Source organism: Brassica napus, chromosome C7 (genome assembly GCF_020379485.1).
Source record: "Brassica napus cultivar Da-Ae chromosome C7, Da-Ae, whole genome shotgun sequence".
NCBI classification, from domain to species: domain Eukaryota; kingdom Viridiplantae; phylum Streptophyta; class Magnoliopsida; order Brassicales; family Brassicaceae; genus Brassica; species Brassica napus.
In genome coordinates this window covers 49,991,403-50,007,733 of record NC_063450.1, presented here as the reverse complement: position 1 = coordinate 50,007,733, position 16,331 = coordinate 49,991,403, and the positions used below count along the sequence as shown (strand labels likewise).

Below are 16,331 nucleotides of genomic sequence, written 5' to 3'. Positions count from 1 at the left end.
GCATAGAGACTAAAAAGGCTAAAAGACTTTGATCCTAATGTTCCTATTTTTGATGAATAGACTATGGTGCTGTCAGAGTGGACTTTTGACTAGACTAGTTTCTTGTGCTACAAGTCCTTCTGACCGTATTAATAGCATCTTTTGACTGTTTTTTTCTCTTTCAAATTAATAACTACGGAGTATATTTTACAACTAAAATTGATGATACTTATACGTCACCATCGTTCTCTGTCGCAAAAACAGTACTCCCACTGCTTTCTGGTCAGACCTCTGATTTCTAAAAACCACAGTTTAAACTTTTGAAACTTAGGTTTCTTTTCAAGTGATCTTTGGATCTGCCTTTGCTAATATTCAAATATATATGGTTGTTTTGGTGTTGTCTAAGTTAGTGTGTGTGTGTGTGGTTTGCCAATGAAACTATTAAGTTATGACAAGGTTAATCTAATGTTCATCAACGATTCAAGCTTTTTAGAGCCAACGGGTGCAAAAATCAGGATGTTCTACAAGAGCTTTTCAGAACAAGGACTAAACAAGAGATACCCCAAAAGGGTTTACATAGTTTTCTACCGAACCATTTTAAGAGATAACGAAAACCACGCATAGTTTTCAAATGTTTGCTAAGCAACAAAAGCTAGTTATCCGCTTAACCTTGATTCTCTGGAACAGATGGATCTAAGTTGTGGTCTCGAATAGCAGAAGTGACCTTCTTAAGTATCTTTTGCCACTCTGTTTCTTTTCCTGTTTAAATTTTCACTAATGGTCAACATAAATATTTTTTAAGACAAAACAAAAAACAAATGTGATGAATTTTATAATTACCTTGGGGAGCTTCTCCAAGAAGCTGCCTCCTAGCTTCTTTCAAGAAAGTGACAACCTTCGGCTTCATTCGTTTATCTTCCTGAACAAGACAAATGTCACCAACTTTTGCAGACGTAACCTGGTTAACGAAAGGACCTTGGTTCCAGTAAAGTTTGTAATCGCATCCACACACTTCGTTCCCTTCCTCGTCCACACCATGCTTCTCCCTCGACACCTACACCAAAAAAAAACAAAACGTAGAAGAATCATTTCAAAGTTTTTTTCAACACTAAACCGAGATTTGAGGATTTGGGGGTTTCTCACGTTAACGACGATGGCGTCGTAGAACTTGACTTCTCCGGCGACGGAAGGACACGTGGCGCAGACCTTCGTGCCTTGCGCGAGCGTCGCGCACTCGGTGTCTTGCATCTGAACGGAGCAAGCACGGAACCTCTCTTCGAACTCTTTTAACTCGTCGGAGTTCTTGAAATCCTCCGGCGAGTAAACCTCGTCGTACTCGAAGGAGAAGCCGTTGAAAGTGACCACCAGAGAGTCGCACAACTCCCACACGTCCACACCGTACCAAGCCTCGTCCTCCGGTGACCGGAACTCAATCTCCGGCCAGTTTTCGTTAGCCGCGTCGTCGTCGGAAAAATCGGCGATGATAAACGTCGGACTTCCACTCTCGTCAGACATTGTTACTCTTGGTGACTGGTGGTGGTGGAAAAGTTAAGAGATGAGAGACGATGTCAATGCAGCCTGCTACTTTTAAAGACCCAAAAGTAGTTCTGTAATAAAAATTGTCAATTTCTTTTTCACTTTAAATGTTTTAAAACATAGTGATTATGTAAGAGATAAACGATCCGTTTGTGTATTTTGTTGAGTTATTTATCACTACGTGTTTTTCACATTTTGTTTGTATAGAAAAGAAGATCTTATAAAAATCCGTAATGCCTCAGCTTCCAAGTTTAACAGCCTAAAGAGCAATTCAAATGGGAGTTTTTTTTTTACCAATGGAATTATCAACTTACATATTAATGTACATGTACAATTACTCCCTCTGTTTCATAATAAATGTCATTTTATATTTTTTTTTGTTACATAAAAAATGTCACTTTACAATTCTAATGCAAATGATATTTTACTTTTAGCTGAAAATTAATTGCAAACTGCATCGATTTTATAAATAATTTTATTTATCTCAAATATTATTGGTCAGAAAGATGTAACGAATAACAACTTACATATATTTCCGTTACGTTCTTAGTCTGTGTGAAAAGTGTCAAAGTGACACTTATTCAGAAACAAATAAAGAATTATTTAATTAACAGTATTTAAAAAAAAATAGAAACTCAATCAATAATAATATCAAATGAGATATTTTATTGATTAGGTTTCCAAAAAAGTTTATGTTCACCTGTTAATTTATAATATTTGTATCTTCTAATATTTTGAGAACATTTGATTAGATACTCCCAATAAAGGTGTTCTAACAACATGATCAAATAAATGAGGTGTGTGATTATGGATTTTAATGAAGTAACGCTGAAGACTTTTCAAGTTTTTTTTTTTGTCAGCAAAGACCTTTCAGTTAAAAAAAAAAACTGGAGGAATGTAGAAAAGGCAGCACCAAAAATAAGATTCATAGCACATGTTAGATGCAATGGGATAACGTCTGACGTTGGACCTTTGTTCCTCATTAATTATAGAGTCGAGTTGGTTCTAGTATAGGTTTAGGAAGTCCCCACCTGAGGATCTTATTCTTGGACGTTGGACATGTCACTTCTATCTAGCAAAAGAAAAGCTAGATTTTGTGCTTAGCAATACCTCCAGAGATTTTTCTTTTCCTTTTTTCAAAAGGATGTAATTAAGATAGCTGAGATTTTTGCTCATGTCTTCTTGATTATTTGAAATTGATGGTGAATCGAATATAACTATCTAGAGGCCATTACTGTTTTATAAAGATTATTTAGAGATTGTCTAACATTAGACCAATTATCTAATGATAATCTTCATTTCCTATGTTGAAAGTTGAAATATAACTCGAGGAAAAAACCCAATACGGTGAAGCTACCAGGGTTCGAGTCCCGGCTATTGGGAAATTAACATTTTGGCATCGCCAGAGACAGGGGACCGACATGTGGCAACACGTGACTAGTCTGGACCATTTATGTGGAGCCAGGATATCCCTGTATAATTCAAAAAAAAAAGTTGAAATGTTTGCTCATGTGTGTGTTTCTTTCTGTTTAATGTGTGTTTGTTTTTTTATGTTTTAATAATGTGTATTTGTTTCTTTCTACTTTAATAATGTGTGTTTGTTTGTTGGGAGAATTTGTCGGATATTCATAAGAAGCAACAAAATGTACAATATAGCCATGCTACAGTACATGTCCACCGAAGTGACAGGTTTCGTGAAAAATTGACGAAAATCGCCCTGCAAGCGCGTGTGCGTGTGGAAGCCAACGAAAGGTAATAGCTATGTGCTTAATTTTGTCGTACTAAACCTATGCATAGTATAGTCTGCCACTTCTATAACTTAACACCAAACTTAATCATTTAAAGCACTGTAATTTTCCGCTCAATTTGAATGTAAGTTGTAAATTGCAAGCATTATAAGCATGAGTAACAAGTGTAGCGGAGTTATGAATAACGGGGTGGCAGTCACCGCAACTGATAATTCCCCATGTCTGGTTTGTTAATAAATAAAAATAGACTATACTATCGTCAATATAGTATGGGCACTTTGCCAAACAAACTATTGGCCTCCAATTTTGTTTAGGTTTCACTTTCCTATGCAAAGGTGAATAAGTTCCCACATATTGAATGTGTGGTATGAGAGATATTGAACCATATCAAATAAGGAACCTACAAAAGATATGTACTTTTAAGACAAGAGAATAAACAAAAGCTTGGGTGTTGCATGACAAAGAAATGCATAAGGCCGGGTCCAAAAAGGTTGTCCCACAGATGGAAACTAGGAAAGCTTCATTTACGGGGAATAAGAACAGTATTTGAACTATAAGACAGTGCTTGTCTAAGAAATCCGCACTGGCAGGCCATGGAGCTTTGGAAACGGATTCACTTGACGTCACATATGCTAAGCGATATAACCTCTTACCATAACATGGGGGCAGAAATGGTTGATGGAACATGGAACATGGAATTTCCAGATCCGGCAAGCAATCCTCCAGCATTATTGCATGGTTGATGCATGCATAACATGTGCAACATAATAAGCAAGAACGTGGTTCCATTAAACAAAACATTTATGACGGAATTGTGGTGTATGAAAAAACGCGAACAGTAGGCTATATTATATTTAATGTAGTATGGTCACATTATCAAACACACAACACAAGTGACTTCCAATACAATATGTTTATATTATCCTATGTGTTATTGAACATAGGGAAACATAGGGCAGAGCATTCACACTATTCAACACAATCATGGAAGCACAACGTATCTAGATCACACTATTTTAAATTATTTTAGGTAACTATACTATGAACATCTCTCATATAGTATAGTTCTATCATCACACGACATCATTGTCTCTTCAACCCCTAACCAGAACTTTCTGTTGAAAAAAAATGAAGAAAACACTTAAACTGACAAGATCTGAAAAAAATTGATGTTACCAATTTAATTTTTGTCAATACAGGACGAGCTCGATTTGAAACTTAGACTATATGAAATCAAACCAAATTTACCTTGATTCATTGGTTTTGAAAACTCAATCGTACCGGCGTGAAGTTGAAAGAACCACTGGAACCCTAACTTTCAATATCCTAGTTATGCCGCACGACCGAACCGTTCATCGCTAGTTTCAATTTTTCTATTTTAGAACTCAGATTTTCATGCACTCTCTTCAAATTCCTCTTCTTTTTTGCTAGCAAGAGTTTGGAAAAAAAAAACAATTTTTTCAGTTTCCAGAATAAAGAGATAAGGTACTCAGTCACGTTTACACGCACAAGAATGAGTATTTTTGACACTTTCTATAACAATATACTTATAAAATATCATAGCCAAAGTGGTGATACGTGTATAAACTTAACTCCTCTTTTTCTTATGTACATGTGCTCCAATTCCCCATGTTTGTTTTACTTTAATAATGTGTGCATGTATATTTCTACTTTAATAATGTTGGTTTTTATGCAATCCTTGACATTTAGCTTTTGTGCGAAAATCCAAATGTTATATATTAGTATCTATATCAATTTAATGTTTGTTTGGAGTCGAAAAATTTCAGCTACTCAATTTTTTTTATAAATGGAGTATCATTTTACTTAGTTGTATTCCAGTGATATTGTAACGACATAACACGTCTTCTTGATAAAGACAAAAACAAGTCCAGATATGCATAGACCAGTACATGTAGAAAGAGAAATTGAACTCATAATTAGTCAACCCTAAAACCTAAAATCAAATAAACGAAAGAAGAGTACCGGTTGGACGATACACCAAAAGCCGAAGGTTTGTATCAATCGCCTTTACAATCACTCAAAAGTTGCAGAGAGAATGAACACATCAATTTTAAAAAAAAAACATCCTAGATTTTAACTGATGTTGTATTATTTACCAGTGACAAATATGCCATAACCAAACTCAATTGCTCGGAACTTTGTTCTTTCTACAAAATTATTTGAAGTTTAGAAAGAAATAAGAGAATAACATGGAAGTTAATGAGATGACAAAATAAATATTGATTGAGTTAGTGGGAAGTTACCACGATGTCTTTCATTATATTTTTTTTTTTTGTAACTTATGTCTTTCATTATATTCAAACGAATGTTTAACTTAAACATATGTATACTTCAGTGTGGAATTTTGATATTATTTTCGTTCTATGAAGATTGTAGTTTTAGAGTTTTCACACACCTTATAAATTAAGTTATAGTTCCGAAAATAACTTTATTTTAATAAATAATATTTTTTTTAAAAAATATTTTATGTAATACCTGTCTTATAAAATAGATTAAAAATTATATAATTATATGTAATACCTGTCTTATAAAATAGATTAAAAATTATATAATTACATTGAAAACATGAAAATTATTATCTTTGTGAAATAAATAATTTTCTTAAAGAATTAACATCTTCACAAAAATGGAGTAGATAATATGACAGAAACACATAGGCCTGGGCATAAAATCCGGAACCCAAAATCTGAACCGAACCCGAACCAAAAATCCGATCCGTTATCCGACCCGAAACGTAAAAAATACCCGAACGGATCTTGTAGGGTGATACAAAAAATATTCAAACCCGAAGTGTTATTAACCGAACCCGAACGGGTAACCCGAAAAATCCGAAATTAATAGTCAATATAAATATTTTGAAATATATATAAGTATTCCAATTATTAAATTCAATATTTGTGGTAATATTATATATAATAATAAATATTAAAATTCTAATAAATGCTTTAAGTGCACAATTAGTTATAAATAAGTATTTTATAATTTGCTCATTGAAAAAAAAATCTACTCTCTATAAGACAATACATATTGTTTACAATTGATGTTTGTTTTCATGATTGATTTAACATTTTATTGTTATTTTATCAATTTTATATGTGATAGATTAATTTTTATTTAATTTAGATATTTTTCTTTATGTTTTACTTCAAAAAATTTGTTTTTTACTTTGGTTATATCCGAACCGAACCGATATAACCCGAATCCGTACGATATATGATTACTTTATGGATTTTATGATGCAATACAATTTTGAACTGAACTCAAAGTGTTATTATCCGAACCCGATCCGTACTAATAAAATTTTAGTATGGGACCTAGAAATGTAAATCCAAAAATCCGAAAACCCGACCCGAATGCCAACGGGTACCCGAACGCCCACGCCTAGAAACACATATATCTATTTGAAACATTATAACTGGAAAAACAAAGTAAGAACTGTTTTGAAGGAGAGCGTTTATGAAATCATAAGTTTGTTTTCTAACATGGATACTACAACAAGCACAAGAGGAGGATAGAGAGAGCCTAATGATAGCAGCTTCTAAACATTCTCTGTTAACAAAAAAAAAAAAAAATCAACATCAACTTGAAAACCCATCCATCCATCACCCCTAACAAATCTCTCAAAAAGAAACAGCAAAGATTCATCATCATCAGCTCGGAATCTCGTTGTCAGATTGGCTATCACCTCCAAACTCTCCGTCCTCATCACCTTCTAACTCTATGTCATCGTCATCACCTTCTCCCTCCTCATGTCCTCCATCTCCTGGCATGGAAGAGAAAGGTTGTTCCTTGACGTGGTTAACCGAGTTTGTGTAGTAACTGTGAACCGCGTTCCCTGTGTTCTCATGCTGATACGAAGGAGTTGGTGCAGCTATGGCGACAGAGTTGTTGAGCCTCTCGAATCTCGCCTTCCTTTCTTCTGCTGTGATGTTAAAGGAGATGGAAGATGGTTGAGACCCGAATCTTTGCCGTCTTTCTTTTGCTAGCTGCAGCTGCGACTGCTCCTGACCCGCTATAAATGTACCTACCATTACCTGTGTAATAAAAATCAATGTCAAACACAAGAACTCTCTCAAGGTCAAGATGTGGAAACATGAACCATTTACCTGGACAGGACCAGCAGCAAGAAAGAGACCAGCGAGTCCTCCACCAAAGACACGACCGTCTGGTCCTGCGAGACAAACACTCATACCACCAGCTCTACTTCGAGTTCCTCCGGAGTCGTTTTGCATAAACGAACCCGTTAAAGAGAGAATCTCAAAACGACCCTGATGATCACAATACAAACACAGTTGAATAAAAACAAAACTGAATAGACAAAAGTGTGTTCTTTACATATGATGAGAAGACAGAAGAAGAGAGGATCTATACCTCGTAAGTTAGAGTACCACCGGATGTAGTAGATTGACGCAGCGTAACATTAGAGATGGGACCGTTAGCTGAAAGGATGCAGATAGCACGAGAACCTTGTTGAGAGAATGTCATTATCTTCATCGTCACATCCTCTCCAGCGTTTACTGTGAGCACATAAGGTGTAAAGTTCGCCCCGGCAAAATCTGCAGCGGCAGCAACTCCTGCACCTGCAAAATTGGTAACAACTGAACCAAAAGAAGTCAAAATCAAACTTGACACAATATATACACACACACACATAGACAATACAAAATGAGATATTATTGATCTAATATCATTTTGAAGTCAAACCAAGCATAGATTCATATGAGTCACATAACTAACTAAGCTGCTACATTTCTAACTCCGAACAGACAACCAAAGAGTTTAGACATTATTACCAGGACTTCTGTCGAACTGGAACATCTGGGACTTCTTGAGCCATCGACTAGACCTGCCACGTCCTCTTCCTCGCTTCCTAGGAGGAAACTCCGACGACAAAGGAACAGAGGAGGAGATTGGCATCGGAGACAGAGTCACTGCGAGAGTCCCGTCGGGGTTATACTTTCTCGGCCTTCCTCTCTTCTTTTTCTGCTCGGAGGAGCCAGTCTCCGCCGCCGGCATTGTTAAGCTGAACTGAGGAGCCGCATTCTCCACAGCCGCGGCGGCGGAGGAAGAAGAAGTGATGGGTGGGGCTGAAAACGGGTTCGGGTTATCGGGTCGTGGTGGGTCCATCGGGTAAGCAGCAGCTTCATGTTGTTGTTGTTGTTGGTTCAGACCGAAGCTGGTGACGTTGTTGGTTCCTTCTCTCTCCTCCATTCGGACATATAAGATTTGGGAGAGATTCCGACAAAAGGGTATGGCCCAGACAGAACAAAAGAATCCCTCAGATCCCCTCTGAATCTTGGTGATCACGAAAGATTCAAGCTTGTTTTTTTTTGTACAAGCTCGATAAAGTTTTAAGATTTAGAGATAAGAGTGAAAACGAAAGGTGAAGTCTTTTTGGGAAGAGATCAGTAGAAGCTATGAAAGAGAAGCTTCCATGGGAGGAATCAATCTTAATTTCAGAAAAAACATCGATAACTATAATCAAAAAAGTAAGATCTGATTTTTATTTCTAGAGGGGTGGTTTAAGTTTGGGGAGAAATTTCTTATGGTGAAGGTGAAATTAGGGTTTTGGCAATAAATAATAAATAAAAAATGGAATAAACCATATGGATATTATAATTTTATAATCAAGAAAAAGAAAGAGATTGAAAACTGCAGATTTTAATAATATAGAATGGAAATATATATTAAGAAATCACGACTTGATTCGAAAACTAATTACATGGTTAAGTGAATGGTTTGATTTTATTCATTTTCCTACAGTCAACTAATGGTTTTGTGATGAATGGAAAATAGATAAAAATCACGACTTAATTCGGAAATTAATTACCTGGTTAAGTGAATAGTTTGTATTTTAACATTTTTGTTCACTCAACTAATGGGTTTATATATTTTTATTTGGGATAATATTGAAAATATGGAAAAGGCTGTAAAGCAAAACAGGAAACGTAACGTTTGAGCCATGCCAAATTGCTTTTTTTTTAAATATTTTTCTAGTCTACACTCTACAGTAACATTACAGATATACATCTCTTTTGGTCTAATCTGGTTGACTGAACATACAAAACTTTGACTAATATTCCTCCCAAACTACCACACTCTCTGTGGGCCTCTCCGGTGCTTTTTCTGAAAGCCACGGACTGGGCCTTGTCAGAATCCATTTTCACAAGTCTATGATGATATTACATCATCGCACGTTTGACTTGCTTTTGAGAATTGTAGTGTCACATAGATGACGACGGTATGCAAAAAGAGGGCCTATCCTCGAATGTTTTGCTAAGAAGGCTCTCATATGAACAGATTACACAGTGGGTTGAAACAAAATACATTGTCTTCATTGTAGTTGCTAAATAAGTATTCTTAGCTTTAATCTCTTGATGAAGTCTTCAATGTATTTGCCAAATAAATATTCTCAGCTTTAATCTTATATGAGATGAGATGTAATTAAACTCGTCCAATTTTGTTGATAAAAATGAATCAATAGTTTATTTTTGAGCAAAATAATACTGTGTTTGATTGGTAGTTTCACCCCTTTGATAATGGGTTTATAGTAATTTAAACCCCGAACTATTTTTAGATTGGAAAAAAACCCTCAACTAAAGTTTTATGTTTTTAAACCCCCAACTAGGATTCCGTTAGTATATTAACTCCTCCGTTAAAAATTCCGTATAATGTGGATGTAAAACGTTAACCTGAAACGTTGAATTTCTTTAAAATAAAAAACGACATGTAGTTACACAAAAACAACACGCAATTCGTTTAATAACAGAAAAAAAGCAAAAGAAAAGAGCTCACCTTGACTTGAACCCAAGTTCCTTTGCCTTCAGCATTACTCATTCGCCGCTTGTACTACTTTAGATTCATGTTGTTACTTACATCGTTTTGTATTTGAACCTTCTTGGGCCATTTGATTTCGAATCAACTGATTGTGAAGAGAAATAGATCTTAACCAAAGTGATGAAACCGGTTCAATCGTCACCAGGAGTAACCGTTCCGGTTAAGAACCATCCTCGCCCATCCAAGACCTTTCCTTACCTCTCCCTCTCCCACCGACTTCCACCGGCTCCGCCTCTGCTCCGTCTTTAACCTCATCCAACAACACCTCAGATCCGAAGAGCTACTCAGATCTAGGGCGAGGTAACCGGATCGCGGAGCCTGTGGAACTGTCTACAAAGTGATCCACCGTCAACGTCTCACTTATACGTGCTCAAGGTGATCTACGGTAATCAAATCGTCAATGGAAAGTGAGCATACAACTTTGCAGAATCAAATGGACCAAGAAGCATCAAATAAACAAAAATGTAACTACTGACAGTGATTCATAAGTAGTCTGAGTGGCAAACGAGCAATTCTGAATGTAAGGAAACCTTGGTTCGAAGCAAGGTGAACTTTTTTTTTTACTCTTTTTACGTTATTAAATGATGTCGTTTACAACTGGGTGTTGTTTTTGTATAACTACGTGTCGTTTTTTTCTTTTTAATGAAACTCATCGTTTCAAGTTAACGTTTTACATCCACTTTAGACAGAATTTTTAATAGAGGGCTTAATACACTAACGAAATCTTAGTTGAGGGTTTAAAAACATAAAATGTTAGTTGGGGGATTTTTCTTCCGATTTAAAAATAGTTCGGGATTTAAATCACTAAAAACTCTTTGATAATCAACAAAATCGTTTAATCCAGTTTTTTGTATAGGTTAAAATTACTTAAATTTATTTGTTATTTTAGGTGTTTTAAAAGAAAAAGATAAAAAAAAAAAAAAAAAAAAAGGAAAGAAAAACCCTAAACCGGAATACTAACGACCTGACCCGTTTCCAGATCCATTTCTTCTTCCTGCACTGAGCAGACACGATGACCACGGAAACGGACGACTCTACAGCTGTGCGGCGGCGCGTGTCCTGCACAAAATGCTTCGACGCTCTCTGGTTCTGCTACTGTACGTCTTGTCTGATCGCATTCTCTGATTCTACATCTTCGATTTTCGCTGCTACATAATCAACTATCCCCTTTACTAGTTGCAATCTGAATGGTTCTTCATGTGGGTTTCTTCCGTAGGCAAGAAAAATTCGAACTTGATTGAGATTTTGATCCATCCGTTTAGAAAAAGTCTTCTCTTTGCTCGTTTTGCATTTCGGAACTGTGTTCTTTGTTGACAAACTGAATTTGTAGTTTTGCCTGTTGTACACTAAAAACAACCTTGCTCGAAGTCTAGTAATGGGTTTGCTTTACGCCACCAATGGGAATGTTCGTATTCGAAAGATGTCTGAAACCCATCTCGGCTATGTATGTTTTGTTGATGGGATGTTTAGATGGTCCAACATAACCAGCAATGGCAATGGGACAGGACAAGGTTGTGGTTTTAATAAAAAAGGATTAGTCTTGAAATCCAACAAAATGTCTCATCTTTTAAGGAGAGAATCGTATATGGTTTCGTAGATTTATCTGTATGTTTTTGTACTTGCGTCTCTCTCTCTGTTTGCTCTATCTGTTCGATGAATTTTTTTTTTTTTTGGGATTATGTTGAATTCACTTTACTTGTAACGTTGCCTTAAGAGCTCTATTAACCTAAGGATTAACTCAGGACTATCTCTTTGCAGCACCATTTTACCAAATGCAACAGTATTACCGGGTTGGAAAACTTGATGATTGTACCAAAAAGTTCTCTGATCTCTTTGATTGTCTTTCATTAAAGACAAAAACAGCTTCTGAAGCCGAGGTTTGTACATTCTTTGATCCTACAGTTCGTTCATTCTTCATTACTTTTGTTTACTCAAGGGTATCAAACATTAGCATCATAAGATAAGATAAACAAAATAACTATGACTTGGAGCTATGTGAATCACACTTCTTTTTAGTTATGGTTCATTCTGCATCAATTTTTCTGTATTTGCTTAGAAAGTTAAAACATTATCATTGTTCTTTTGCACCATATCGAATATCACACAGAACATTTCCATTCTGTATATGAATGTCTGTTATGTACCAAGATATTGAAGGTTTTGACAAAATTGCAGAAAATTATGGAAGAGCAAGAGCAAGCAGAAGCAGCAAAACATATCTGGATTATGCGGACACGGGAAGAAGCTTCTTGTCACTGGAACGAGACTTTTGGCCATTTGGATGATCCAAATTATTAGAAGTGCAGTTTCACATTCTCCACTGGATTCTTGATTGGGATTTTTACTTCCCAGAAACTCGATTTTTGCTAGAGATCTGCAGATTATTCTGCTGCGGGATAACAAAAAGCTTTTGTCATCAGTTACCATGAAACATTTTAAGGTTATGCCTCAGTCTCCAAAGAAGCGAACCCGGAAAGATGGGAGGGATGTTGAGAGATCATTCAAATGAAATCTTATTTTTATTAATAAATTTGGAAATTTTCGACAGTACCAATGTTTTCTTTCAAAATAAAACTTATATACTACTAAGTTTTTATCAAAAAAATAATAAATACTACAAAGTTTAGCAAATTTTATATTTAATCAGAGAGGTGCCACTAGGCCGTGGGGTTTTCTGCAAGTGTTTTGTGTCTTTCCTTTGAAAATGCCATGTCGTTTAAGCTGGTGATGATTCAGCCTATCGCCTAAAATATTTAATCAGAATCCTAAATTATTATTTAGGCAGTATAAACAGTTATAAATTATAACAATATATTAAATATAACATTATAAATTTATATTATTATATTATTATAAATATTAAAGTTTATATTATTTATTATTATAATATTATAATTTAATTTAAAAGATAATCATATTGTTTTAAACGTTTTAGTTTTTTTAGAACACCAGTTTTGCAGAACAGGCAAAAACATGAAAACATAGGAGAAACATACTACTGTATACAATACAACATGAACTTTTAAAGAAAACCGTTTATTTGGCCCCAACGCAGTGGGATCTATGCATGTTTCCTTTAGATTCTCCAAACGTCAAGGAAAGCTTTTCCATTAATCTGTCGGGAGAACAAGACCTTCAAAAACTCTTCGGTTGTCACGCTTTTGAACAACGCAGCCTTCTGCCTTTCCACGAAACTTCTTAGCGGACCAATTTCTTTACCCATTGCCGCATTGTGAAACATTGCTACAGAAAGCCTCTCTTTCTCTGAGTTCACAACTCCGCGATGCTCTGTACTTTTGTATGTCCCATTTGTTATGATCTACAATGACAACATATTAAGAACCATATACAATGCTATACCATTCGCTCTCTTTCTAGTCCATACGTGGCCGTCTTTTAACATGTGTAAGGGGAATGTGGAACAAGATCTGAGTTTAATTTTTTTTTTTAAACAAATGTATGAATTATAGTCCAAAATTTTAAATATGCAATTATAATTATAAATGTAGGGCCTATACTTCTTAAAAAAAAGTTAAAAACACACATATATATATATTGGTAGAACTATTAACTTTTAAAAATGTATCATAACTTGTATAAATACCAGGCCTAAAAATTATTTGAGATGGCACTGTTCAGATGACTTACCTCTAACATGTCTCCAATATTGACAATGAAAGCATTTGGGAGAGGTTTGACTGTAACCCACTTGCCATCTCTCTTGATCTGGAGACCTTCCACTTCATTAACCTGCAGAAGGATGGTGAGTCCTGTAGCATCTGAATGTGGAGTTAGACCATTAACCTGATCCGGCTCTGGACAAGGTGGGTAGTAGTTCATCTTCATTTTCTGTCCTAACTCGTCACCAAACAACTCTTCAATTTCCTTAGGTTCGATCTTCAGGGCTTTTTCCATGTTCACTCACAAGGTCTGAGCTATGGTTTTCACTTTAGTCGAATATGTCTCTAGTGTATCTCTGAAGAAACATAACTAATATTTTAAACAAAGAAACACTTGTGGAGTATGAAAGCAAGTTTGAAACAAACCTGAAGGGAAGAGGTAACTTGGGGAACAAGTGGGGCTTGCGTAATCGAGCAGGCTGCATCAAGAGGTAGAACATGTCTCCCCAATCGAGTTTCTGCTCCTCTGAAACCACATGAGCTTGTCCAAACCCCTCCATATCACCAGGTTGTTGCCACAGTTTCTTCTTCTCTTCCATGGGAAGGTTGAAGAAATCTTGAATCTCTGACTTGAGTTTGTCCAAGAAGTTTGGATCTATTCCGTGGTTCACAAGCTACAGATAAATTACAAAAGGTTAACCACCACAATGATAAACCTTTAAATCTATAGGGTTTAATATATTAAGTTTGAGACTTGCTTGGAAAAATCCCCACTCTTTGCAAGCCAAGTCAAGCTTGTCAATCTCAGAAGCCATGTAGGTGGAAGAACACAAACGATTCAGGTCGATGATTGGGATCTTTGTTCTAGGACCACACTCATCAGTGATCTCAGCTTTATCTAGACCAGACCGTACATACCTCTGAGGAACCTTCTTGATCATCTTTCCCTTCGCCATCTCTTGTACAGAAGGAACTATTATGGAGTTATAATAGGTTGCTCCCTTTGCTTCCATGGCTGCTGCTTCTTGGTTGTTTTTTCCTTCTTCTTCTTTGTTACGAGTGTGGAGAAGTGGGTTTGCTAATGCCGTATATAACTACTGGAACATTTGACCAGAGTCGCCCCTTGTTTAAATCACATGAAATCTTTTTCTTTGACGTTTTGTTAGTTAGTGAACGTGTGAATGTAGAATTTGATTCCCTTAATATCTGTAAAAAAATATCCTTGCATTTTGTAGCAGCCTCCACAATGGATAACAGCTAATGTGCTGTACTGCTATGTTTTTGGTTATAATGTCCTCATTAAACTCATTAGTTCTAAAATAAAAGCTTAGACTTATTATCAGTTTATATACTTCTAAATAAAACCAGTAAACATAGATTTGTATAAATTGTAGTTCAAATAGTTATAGTGATCTAGAAACTAAAAAAATTAACATATGTTATAATATAAAAATATGTTTTTTGAATTTAATACTATCATAGCCTATGTGGCGAAGTTCCAATATATTTGATTAAAAAAATTTTAAACGAATACTTATTTTAGCTTTTTTTTTTGAAATAAACACATGTTTATTATTTAAAATAATTTTAGATGATAAAATAATTTAGTTATAATTTTTGACCTGTTCTTTTTTTTTCTCCTTTTACAAAAATTGTCACGGCACTACCTTTGATAATTGTCAATTATACAGGTAATATAAAAGATAATGCTTATCCATTTGTATTATAATAATATTTATTTCACCTAAATATCTATTATTTGTTGACATTTCTTTCCCTATAAATAAAGGATTCTTGTAATGAAAAATGACACATGAAATGGGATGCAGTCACTTACTCTCTTCCACTTTAGTCTCAACTCTATTGCGTTTGTGTTTTCATACACACAAAACATTATAAATAATCTCTACAGAAACTCAACGTTTAGAGACTCTTTTTTGTCTCTGGGTAGCTGCCGGCATGATGTATGCAAAGACAATTAACTTTATTAATCTCATGTTAATTAGTCGCTGGTGATTACTCAAAAAATTATAGTAAAAACATTTATGTTTTATAACTTCTTTATACATGTAGAAGCTTCTAGTCACTGGAGCGAGACTTTTGGGCATTTGGATGATCCAAATTATTAGAAGTGCAGTTTCACACTCTCTACTGGCTTCTTGAGTGACATTTTTACTTCCAAGAAACTCATTTTTTTTGCTAGAGATCTGCAGATTGTCTGCTGGATAAAGAAATCTTTTGTCATCAGTTACAATGAACATCTTTTTTTTTAATAAAACATAGGTATATTATTCAATAACCCAAAAACGAGGATGCAAGTTTCGATTGCAAGCTTGTTTCAACCAAACCAAAACGATCTAATTCATAAGCAATAGCCTAACTAGCTTCGCTCAAGAGTGTTCCCCTAGACAACTCTACACATGGTAGACTGTCTATCACCATTCTCAACCGATGATAGTAATCACAAGAGGGTGGCGTTTACCTTGTTTACTCGGTTGTCGGAACATCTGGTGCCATCTCCGGCGTAGCTAGTTCTTTCGAACTTGTTCTCTCCACTAACATTAAGCACTAAAACCGGAAGAAAGAGAGT

The 16,331-nt window shown here is 35.4% G+C and overlaps 3 protein-coding genes and 1 pseudogene across 3 annotated transcripts; 1 reads left to right on the top strand and 3 right to left on the bottom strand.

Annotated features, from left to right (window-relative positions):
- Positions 1-429: 429 nt before the first annotated feature.
- Positions 430-1,674, bottom strand: LOC106444614. The gene is made up of 3 exons (XM_013886071.3): positions 1,123-1,674; positions 820-1,033; positions 430-738 (listed from the first exon to the last, which is right to left on the bottom strand). The coding sequence occupies exons 1-3, from the start codon at positions 1,492-1,494 to the stop codon at positions 644-646; spliced, it is 681 nt and encodes a 226-aa protein (XP_013741525.2). The 5' UTR covers positions 1,495-1,674; the 3' UTR covers positions 430-643.
- Positions 1,675-6,700: 5,026 nt separating this feature from the next.
- On the bottom strand, positions 6,701-8,838 carry LOC106407656 (AT-hook motif nuclear-localized protein 3-like). The gene is made up of 4 exons (XM_048763127.1): positions 8,078-8,838; positions 7,656-7,882; positions 7,391-7,552; positions 6,701-7,318 (listed from the first exon to the last, which is right to left on the bottom strand). The coding sequence occupies exons 1-4, from the start codon at positions 8,493-8,495 to the stop codon at positions 6,935-6,937; spliced, it is 1,191 nt and encodes a 396-aa protein (XP_048619084.1). The 5' UTR covers positions 8,496-8,838; the 3' UTR covers positions 6,701-6,934.
- A 2,190-nt stretch (positions 8,839-11,028) lies between these two features.
- On the top strand, positions 11,029-12,675 carry BNAC07G39500D (uncharacterized protein C227.17c). Its single transcript, XM_013849874.3, has 3 exons — positions 11,029-11,218; positions 11,880-11,998; positions 12,297-12,675. The coding sequence occupies exons 1-3, from the start codon at positions 11,134-11,136 to the stop codon at positions 12,417-12,419; spliced, it is 327 nt and encodes a 108-aa protein (XP_013705328.1). The 5' UTR covers positions 11,029-11,133; the 3' UTR covers positions 12,420-12,675.
- Positions 12,676-13,016: 341 nt separating this feature from the next.
- Positions 13,017-14,887, bottom strand: LOC106407528 (annotated as a pseudogene).
- Between the last annotated feature and the right edge of the window lie 1,444 nt (positions 14,888-16,331).